Source organism: Nannospalax galili, unplaced genomic scaffold (genome assembly GCF_000622305.1).
Source record: "Nannospalax galili isolate Female #2095 unplaced genomic scaffold, S.galili_v1.0 scaffold1912, whole genome shotgun sequence".
Classification (NCBI taxonomy): domain Eukaryota; kingdom Metazoa; phylum Chordata; class Mammalia; order Rodentia; family Spalacidae; genus Nannospalax; species Nannospalax galili.
The window spans coordinates 93,088-103,786 of record NW_008331163.1 but is presented as its reverse complement, the minus strand read 5'-3'; the positions used below and the strand labels follow the sequence as shown (position 1 = coordinate 103,786).

General features: G+C 39.0%; 1 protein-coding gene across 1 annotated transcript in view; it reads left to right on the top strand.

Moving 5' to 3' along the window:
• Nucleotides 1–266: 266 nt before the first annotated feature.
• LOC103726150 (G2/mitotic-specific cyclin-B3-like) overlaps nt 267–10,699 on the top strand; it is a gene marked incomplete at its 5' end in the record, with an annotated part of 45,161 nt that continues 34,728 nt past the window's right edge. The window contains 3 exons of the mRNA XM_008823589.2: nt 267–3,288; nt 4,668–4,760; nt 5,759–5,851. Of these exons, the coding sequence (XP_008821811.1) occupies nt 267–3,288; nt 4,668–4,760; nt 5,759–5,851 (3,208 nt within the window). The remainder of the gene's footprint in view (nt 3,289–4,667; nt 4,761–5,758; nt 5,852–10,699) is intronic.

Here is a 10,699-nt window from a genome sequence, read left to right as displayed (position 1 = left end):
AAGATAACAAACCCTATGTGAGAAAGAATATCATATATTTCATGGGAAATGTAGAAAAGTGTAGAGATGTAGGCATAGAAACTATACACTATGCTATTAACTTGATTTGCCATGGTTTACTTCTTTTTTTAACCCCTTTGCCCTATGTCTTGGTGTTAAAGCCCTTTCCCCTTTAGTGTTCTTAGTTAATGTGGTAACAGAATGGAATGGTAGGTGAGCACTTGAGGAGTTGCATTATTCTTACCCTGGTATTGTTTCATTTACAGTTGTAAGGTACAACCTGGACCTACAGCATCCTCTACCACCTTACTCTCAGATACAGGGAAACAGCTCACTGTGGATATATCTTCCAAGTCTAAAACGCCAACTACTGAGGCAGCATCTTCCTTTAAAAAGGCTTTAGTTTTAAATGAGGAAACTGCTACTGAAGAGACAACCCATATCAACAAGACATTAAAGACATCTCATGGGGAGATGTTTCTACAGAAGAAACCACTAACCTTGCTGGAGGAGACTGAAAATTATGATGAGTTTGATGTAGAGCCAATGACTTTTGGAAAAAAGTATATAAATGAAGAGGCTGCCATCATTGAAGAGACAATGCCCTCACAGAAGAGATGCCTTTATCAGGAGACACAGTCTCACCAGCAGTTGCTGTTCATAAAGAGCGAAAGTTGTGAGAATTACTACTATCTGGAGCTGATTGGTTTAGATGAGCCTGAGCCTCAGCCTGAGGCAACTGTTGCCTTAAGGCCATTATCTTTGAATAGTAAATGCACTGTTCAAGGAGGGAAGCATCCTACTCCCTCACAAATTAGAAAGTCATTGTTCTTGAAAGAGAATCCTACCACTGAGAAGTCTCTGTTACAGCAGCCATCTTCATCACAAGAGAAGAACAACACTCAAGGGGAGATAAGCATCTTGAAGAAGCCACAGGTATTACAAGAGAATACAAACAATGAAGATGATGGTTTACTGGAGCCAGTTACTTTTAAGAGGAAACATATTGCCGTGGATACAACCAACACAGAGAATCTATCAGATTTTAAAAAGAAATGTAACACTCAGGGAAAGATCTTTTATTTTCAGTCAGTCACACATGAAAATGAATCATTCACTAATGAACCATCGTTCTTCAAGAAGTCTACCACCAAGAATGATTTCCCTTTCCAGTGCCTATCTGCATTTCAAGAGAAGCATACCACTCAGGTGGAGGCATCCACTGTGAAAAAGCCCCAGATTCTGCAAAATCATACCCCTGAAGAAGAGTCACAGTTTCAGGTAGAAACAGATTTTAAGAAGCAGTGTATAATGGAGGAGGCCCCCAGCATGAAGAGGGTTTTTTCCTTAAAGAAGCAGCAGCATCAGACTCAAAAGAAAATGTTCTGCTTCAGGCCTCTAGTAGAAGAACCAATCACTAGTGAGCCTCCCTTGAAGAAGCCTACCACTGAGAAAAATTCAGTTTCCTGGGGGTCATCTGCATTACAAGAGAAGCATATCATTCCATGGCAGGTATCCACTTTGAAGAAGCCCTTGGTGCTACAAAAACATCCCATTGAGGAGGAGTCACATTTTCAAGAAGCTTCATCTTTTAAGAACCAGTGTATTATGGAGGAGACAGACCCCACCCAGAAGCCTTTACCTTTAGACACGCAACAGCACCCTATTCAAGGGACAGTGTCCCATTTGAAAAATCCACTAGTATTATCGACAGCCACTTCAGGAGAGAAATCACTCATTAAGGAGCCATTTTCCTTTAAAGAAGAAAATATGTCTTTACAGAAAAGTAAGTATATTACTCAGATAAATCCCACCTGTCCAGAACAGTCAGAGTGGCTGGATATAATTGATGGAGATATGAATTTGTTTTTTACAGATCCAGGGTCACTAAGGGAGGAACCTACAACTGAGTTACTGCAGGAGCCATCTTCACTAAAAGAGACTTACTCCATTCTGAAGAAAGTGTCCCCCTCAAAGCTATTGGCTGCACAAGAGAAGACAACCAGTCAAAAAGAAGCTTTTAGTAAAGAACCAGTGACTTCAAAGGAAGAACCTACTGACTACTATGAATTTTCTCCAGAGCTATTTTCTCCTTATAGTTCTGAAAATGACTTCAAATTACCTCAGTCTTTGGACTTGCAAGAGAAAACTGATACCAAGAATGAATCCCCCCCCAAACTGTTGGCCTCACAGGACAGCATCAGTGAAGAGGAGGCTCTTTTCAGAAAATACTTTTGTAGGGGTAGGAGGTCCTCCGATGAGGAATCAAGTCCAGAAAGGACTGTTGCTCAAGAGCAAGAATTCCTCTTAATGAGGGAATTGGGGTTGCATGACAATAGCAGCAATGATGGTGACAAGCGTCTTATTAATCACCCAGTGACCTTTCAGGAACATTCCAATATTAAGAAGAAAAACTTCAAGGAGCCTTTGAAAAGACAGGAGAAACTCAGTGCTGGGAAGATGGCTCTCCTTAAGAAGCCTTTGATTTTGCAAGAAAATCCTATTGGAAAGACTTTCCTCAATGAGCACACTATTGACACAGAGGATCACTCTCAGAAATGTTTTACCTTACAAGAGACACCCAGCATCGAGAAAGAGGCTACAGTGAAGGAGATCTTAGCCTTACTGGAGAAGTCTAGAACTGAAGTTGTGCCTGTGCTGAAGAAGCTGCTAGTCTTACTGGAGAATCCCTCCATGGAAAATAAGCCCTTGACCTCACAGGAGAATCCCAAGACTAAGGAAGAGTCTATCTTGCAGGAAGTATTGGCCTTGATGGGGAAGTCTCTCACTGAGAAGTCTACCCCAAGGGAGCCCTTGCAGCAGGAACCTATCACTAAAGCAGAGGTTACTATGAATGCCTTAAAGGAAAATCCCAGCACTGATAAGGAAGCTAGGCCCCAAAAGGTTTTGAGCATTAATCATAAGTCTGGCATTGAGAAAGATATTTTCAGAAAGACAGACTTTAAGAAGAAGTCCAACACTGAAGCCCACTTCAAAGAGACATTATCCCTGAATGAAAAACTTACTGCTGTAAAGAAATTGTCCTTTCAAAGCCCATTGGCTTTAGAAGAGAATTCTCAGGAGGAAGACTCTTTTCTCGAAAGACTCTTTTACTCTCAAGTTACCAGAAAGTCAAATGTATCTAGCAATACCCTTGAATCCAGACCAGGCAATTCCAAAACTGTCAACATGTCCCATGTAAGCAAGTTCAATCCAGACATGAAGTTCAGTTCACATAAATCTGGTTCAAAAAATTCTCACTCATCTGTGGGCAGAATACTGAAGGAGGTATTTATTTCTCTTTTTTTCTTGAGTTGGCTGTTTTGTTGTCTTAGAGATAGCTGTTAGCAAAGACATTTTTGGTGCTAAATATTGAACCCAGTGACTTGCACATGAAAAGCACATGCTCCAACACAAGTCCATATCCACACCACAAAGCTATCTTTTAAGATTGTTGTTGTTGTTGCTGTTGTTACTGTTATTATTATTATTAATTATTATTGCAAGGTCTTCCTGTAGCCTAGCCGCAGATTGCCTGGAACTTGCTATGTAGAATAGACTGGCCTTGATCTCACAGAGATCTGCTTGCTTCTGCCTGCAAAGTGCTGGGATTAGTGGCATATGCCACCATGCTTGGCTCCACTATGCCTGGCTCCACCATGCCTGGCTCTTTTAAAAATTACTGTTTTTAATTGTGTGTGTGTGCACATACACACACGTGTACACACATTTTCTGGTTCCCATGGAAGCCAGAGACATTGGATCCCCTGGACCTGGAGTTACAGGCAGTTGTAAGTCACCCAGCATTGGTGCTAGGAACTAAACTTAGGTCCTCTGCAAGAGCAGTAGACACCCTTAACAGCTGACCCATCTCTCTAGCCCTCCAAAGAGTTCTTTATGTTTGCTTCCTAAGAAAATGAGCTCTACTATGGGGGGAACCTGCATTTAGTGAGAGGATGGTTTTCTTAGCTTACCTTCTGATTGATTTAATGAAAGGTAATATGTAATCTTCCCTGTTTTATGTTTTATATCTTGAGGGATACCCATGATATGGGATACATTTACTAGGCCCTTTGGAATTTTCCTCTTATGTCAAGTTGGTCTTGTAGAATATCCTTAATTCCTGACTTTATAGAGATGGAGCTATTAATCAGAAAATATTTATGCTTATTGAGGCCTGGAATATTGAGATATATCTCAAGGAAGGTAGTCTTTATGTTTCAGTTTACAAGAATGAAAGGATGAGGTTTGCAAGTTGAAGGAGAAATATCTCCTGTTTAGAGACAAAACAACCTAGATAAAGGTGTAGAGTAGCTACTAAGATGAAGCAGGCAGATCAAAGTATTGGGGCATAACAAATAATATTAGAAGGCATGTGATATAGCTGAAATAATAAAATAAGATTGTCTTTTTTAGAGGGGTTTGAAGATACGTGTAAAATGAGTGCCTAGTTCCTGGGGCAGAATAATCATATGCTAGGCAGATCTTAATCACTGGACAGTATGAGAAATTCATGGCTAAAAAGTGACCTGTGATTGCCCAGAATACCTGAAGCTTGAGCAATCTTAATAGAAGACAGTGAGATGAAATGGGCAATCCTTGATATGTATGAGCTATACTTTCTTTTAACTCCTTTTTCTTATGTCTTTTTGATGATTTTCATGCAGATAGGCATAGAAGATAGTGACACACTGGAAGATAGTGTACTGGACGACTCAGCATATGTCAAGGAAGTCTTCAGCTACTTGAAGGAGAGAGAGGTGTGTATGTAGGTAACTGGAGGTGGATAGTGATATCTAGTTTTCATTTGTTCCTCACTCTGTCCTTCAGCATATAAATTGAAAGGGGAGGTGATACTGATGCTGAAAATAATAATAGCAATAAGTAACATCTACTTATTGCTTATTGTGAGTTGAACATTATGTTAAGGGATTTGTAGATATTACCTTGTTCAGTTCTCCCAATAATTTCATGATGGTAGGGATTATTATATTCCTTTTATATATTAGGGGAAACTGCTCTGAGTTATACATATTACATAGTAAACTGCAATAGGAACAAAAGTCTGATGACCATGAAGAGACCATAGCCTTGTAGCATCTAGTTACAGAGGAGACAGTCTCAGACATGAAACTCATAAAATTGTTTCTGAGTGACTTTTGTTAGAGATCTTTTTCCTTTTCTCTGCATGTTTCTGGCATTGTATGTAAAATTACATATAATTGTTTCAGCTCTCCAACTTGGTATACTTTTATTCTTCCTTGAAAATTCAACTCTCCTTTACAACTAATGTTCATCATTTCCAATTTTTTTTCTCTCTCTTGATGAAACCCATAAGAACAAGATTACCATTTGGAATCTTGATGCAAATGTAGAAACCCAGCTCCTCTCCAAATTTCTAAATAAAAATCTGAAGTTTTACATAATACATAAATAGTGCATTAAGTATATCAAAGTTGGAAAAGCCTTGGTCTCCATAGCGTGGTATTGTACTTTAGGCCAAATTGCAAAGACATGATGCAACTCTTCTGGCATTCATCTATAGCTCTAGGTAGATTCCTCAGTATCTATTCTGACATTTGTATAACTGTGTCGATTTCCCAAAGATAACTAAAACTTGTTTGGAAAAGGATACTTTGATATACCCCTAGCTGATACCAGTTGAAAATAATGAGTTAGAATTGTGAAAGAGAAGTTAATTGTTAACATTTTGAACTATAAGCAGAGTTTATTAACACTTCTTTCTTGTTGATACCAGGAAAAGTTCGTAGTTGAAAAATATTTGGACAGGCAGATTGAGATCACCAGTGATATGAGGGCCATTCTTGTGGACTGGTTGGTGGAGATACAGGTAAGTCTGACAACTACTGCCTCCAGGAGCTGATATTCTCTTTTTCAGTTCAAACCAAAGCATGGTAAAAATTTACTGGATCTACAGAGCTGAAGATGCTATAATTCCTGATCTCATAGAGTTTATGATTTAGATGGAAAGATAGCACATGAAGATAAGTAAATATAAATATATTCAAAACCTGATTGGCTACCAGTGTCTTTGGCCTTATAGCTTTATGATTTGGTAGATTTCAGCTTCTAATTGGCTGAAAATTCAGCTTTTTAAATTTACTGATATTCAATTATTGATTACAAGGTGCAGTTACAACTTTTACGCGAAGCTAGTTCACTATAGTTCGCTACACAGAGTCTACTATGAACCACACTAATTATTCAAGTACAGAGACTGGTCTAGGGAAAATTGATTTTGTTTCAGTAATCTTTATTCACTAAGGGTAACAATTATAGATCATTTGAAGTGCCACATTTCAGATAATTTTCTGAATGTTTTAGCGTTGTTAAGGTTTTGTTATTCCTTCTTTTAAAATCCTAAATTATGGCAATAATACATAAATATATAGCTGCATGTTTTATATGTACCTATAAAGTTGCAGCTATTAAGGTGGGTAAAGTGACTAGGTGATGCTAAGCACACTGCTCTACAACTTGATCTTCTCTCTTTTGCTCCCTCACTTTTGCTCCCCTCCTCTAATGAACACACATACACACACACACACACACACACACGCACACACACACACACACACACACACACACACACACACACACAAAAGAATCTCACTGCACTGTAGCCCAGATTGACCTCAAACTTATCTTTCTGCCCCAACCTCTCAAGTGCTAGGATTATAAGTATGTGCATATATATACCTGGCTTTTCTTTTTAAAAAGTAAATCTCAAGCTGAATGGGGTGGCATATAACTGTAATCCTCACAATTGGGAGGCAGAGGCAGGAGGATCAAAGTTCAAGGGTGTCCTCAGCAATATAGGAAATTGTTGTAGTAACTAAATTGATAAAATTCTCAAACTAAAAATATGTAACTGCATCTTAGAATATAATTCAAAATTCTATGTCTACCATAATTTTTTTAACTTTTAAAAATTGAGTTTATAAAATTTCATACAATATTTCCCACTCACATCCAGACTCCCTCCCCAATCCATGCCTCCCCCTCCGCCACCAAACCCTATGCACTCTGCCGTACATGCTGAGTCCTATTCATTCAGGTGTTTGTACACAAATGTCCTTCAGTGTGACTGCATCCACTGGAGTCTAGTCAGCCCATCAGTGGTTGTATGTAAGTCATACTCTCCCTCACCCAGCAGCAACCAGTCTCAAATCGTTCTTGATCTAGTGCTGACCCGCCACCTGTTTCTTACCTCCCCTTTGGGCCCTTGTTTAATTGAGCTGACATGGGTCCTGCGTTGGACACCACTGCTGCCACAGGCACATATGAGCAAACCTCCATTGGCCTGGAAGCCTCCATGTCATATGTTCATGAACAATCTTTCTGCCTCCTCCTCTGCAATGGTCTCTGAGCCGTGGGTGGGTGAGGTTCCATATAGGAGTCCCATCCTACACTCTACAGTCTCTTATTCTCCAATACTTGACCAGTTGAGGCCTTCTGCGTGTAATGCACTCTGATGTACTCAGAAGCCTCATTGGTGAGCATTGAGGGGTGCATTAGCCCTCTACCCCTTATTCTGCTATGTTCCATGAGCCTTGGTTGTTGGAATTCGACTGCAGATGTGTCACCTAGTACCAGGCATCTCCCAGTTGTATGTTCTCTATACCTAATCAGATGTGCAACTCTGTGGTAGCCTCCATCTGTTGCAAAAAGAAGTTTCTTTGATGAGTGCTGTATGGCATGTTTGTTGCTCTAAGGGAGGTCTTTTCTATCTCACACTACATTCCCTTCCAAGCAGCTCCTAGGTATACATATGCATTAATGTTCAGACACTCTCTGTGCATTTCTCATAGGGTTTCCAGGGCATCACTTTCCCCTGTAGGTTTCCTAGCCCCCCGAGATTCACTCATCTCTACTATTTTTTCTCCCATATGCCCTCCCTCCTCCCTCCCTTTCTAGTCACAGTGCCCCCATTATTCCCAGCCTTCGCCCAATACCTCCCAACTCCTGCCATCTTTCCATTCCTGACTTCCCTCCCTCCCCCACACCATGGTCCCTTGCATGTCCCTCCCTCATTGCCTCCCTGTCAATTACTCACAATTTTTCCATCTCCCTCAGGTAGCATCTGTTCCCTACTGTCTCCCTTTCAGATTGTTTCTTTTCCTTTACCTCCATGTATCTTTTGCCTTTACCCAGCTCCTGGTGTTACTTCAGAATTTATATACTCGCATATAAAGGGCTGGTGCTACAATCCACAAATGAGGGAAAACATATGTTACTTGCTCTTCCGCATTTGTGTTACTTCACTTAGTATAACACCCTCTAGCTCTATCCATTTACTTGCAAATTTCATCTTTTCTTACTACTGAGTAGAACTCCATTGAATAGATGTACCACATTTTCATTAACCATTCATCAGTTGAGGGACATTTAGGTTGTTTCCATTTCTTAGCTATTGTGAAGAGAGCAGCAACAAACAGGATGTACAGGTTTCTCTACAGTATGATGAGTCCTTTGGGTATATGCCAAGGAGTGGTATCATTGGATCATATGGTAGGTTCATTTTTAGTTTTTGGTGGGTTCTCCACACTGCTTTCCATAGTGGTTGCACGAGTTTGCATTCCCATCAGCAGTGAATGAGCATTCCTTTCTCCAGATCCTTTCCAGCATTTAGAGTCTTCTGTTCTCTTGATCTTGGCCGATCTGACTGGGGTAAGATGAAATCTTAGTGATTTTGATTTGCATTTTTCTAATTACTAAGGAAGTTGAGCACTTTTAAGGCTCTTCTTAGCTATTTTTATTTCTTCACTTGAGAACTCTGTTTAGGTCTATTGCCCATCTTTTTATTGGGTTGTTTATCTTCTTGTTTCTTTCTTTTTTGAGTTCTTTGTATATTGTGGATATTAATCCTCTGTTGGATGTGTATCTATCTGGTGAAGATTTTCTCCCACTCAATGAGTTTCTTCTTCCCTTCCCTAGTTGTTTCTTTTGTTGTACAGAAACTTTGTAATTTAAGGAGGGCCCATTGATTGTTGACCTTAGTGACTGAGCAGCTGGTGTCTGGTTTAGAAACTCCTTTCGTATGCCTGTATCTTGTCTTCTATGCCTATGTTGTCTTCTAGCAGTTTCTGAGTTTCAGGTTTTATATTGAGATCTTTGATCCATTTGTAGTTGACATTTGTGCAGGGTGAAAGATAAGGGTCAAGTTTCATTTTTTCTGCATGTGGAGATCCAGTTTTGCCAGCACCACTTGTTGAAAATGTTTTCTCTCCTCCATTGTGTGTTCTTAGCACCTTTGTCAAATATCATGTGGATGAAAATTATATAAACTCATGTTTGGGATGTCTATTCTGTTCCATTGATCTAGGTGTCAATTTTTGTGCCAGTACCATGCTGTTTTTATGAGTAGACCTCTGTAATATTATTTGAGATCCGGTATGGTGATCCCTCCAGCATTGTTCTTTTTGCCCAAGATTGCTTTGGCTATCCGAGGACTTTTGTGATTCCATATGAATTTTAGGATTATTTTGTCAAGTTCTGTGAAGAATGTCATGGGTATTTTGATTGGGATTGCATTGAATCTGTAAATTGCTTTTGGTAAGACGGTCATTTTTGCAATATTGATTCTACCAATCCATGAGCATGGTAGGTCTTTCCATCTCCTGGTGTCTTCCTCTATCTCTTTAAAGTTTTGAAATTTTCATTGTAGAGTTATTTAATGTCTTTGGTTATGTTTATTCCTAAATAGTTTTTGAGGCTATTGAGAATGAGAGGGTTTCCTCTAATGCTTTTTCTGATTATTTGTTATTGGTATATAAATGCTACTGATTTTTGTAAGTTGATTTTGTATCCTGCCACGTTACTGAAAGCATTAATCAATTCTAACAATTTTCTAGTGGAATTTTTTGAATCTTGTATGTATAATATATCATCTGCAAACAGGGATAATTTGACCTATTCCTTTCCAATTGGTACTCCTTTAATTTCCTTCTCTTGTCTTATTGCTCTAACAAGGTTTTCAAGCACTATATTGAAAAGGAGTGGAGATAGTGGACATCCCTGTCTGGTTCCTGATTTTAATGGGAATGCTTTCAGTTTTTCTCCTTTTAGGATGATGTTGGCTATGGGTTTGTTGTATACAGCATTAATTGTGTTGAGGTATGTTTCCTCAAGTCCAACTCCTTCTAGAACTTTTAACATAAATGCATGTTGGATTTTCTCAAAGGCCTTTTCTTCATCTATTGAGATGACCATGTGGTTTTGGTCTTTATGTCCATTTATATGTTTTATTACATTTATTGATTTATGAATGTTGAACCATCCCTGCATCTCTGTAATAAAGCCAACTCGATTATGGTAGATGATCCTTTTGACGTGTGTCTGTATGTGGTTTGTAATTATTTTGTTGAGTATCTTTGCATCTATGTTCATTAAATATATGGGTCTATAGGGTTTTTTTGTTATTGTATCTTTACTTGGTTTTGGCATTAGAGTAATACTGGCTTCGTAGTAGGAGTTTGGGAGTTCTCCATCTGATTCTGTCTTTTTGAATAATTTAAGTAGTATTTGCTGGAGGTCTTTTTTAAATGCCTGATAGAATTCTGCTGTGAATCCATCTGGGCCTGGAGCCTTTTTTAGTCGGGAGGTTTTGTATTACTGTTTCAATTTCTTTTTGTGTTATGGGTCTGTTTAAGCTGTTAATCTCTTCTTGGTTTAGTTT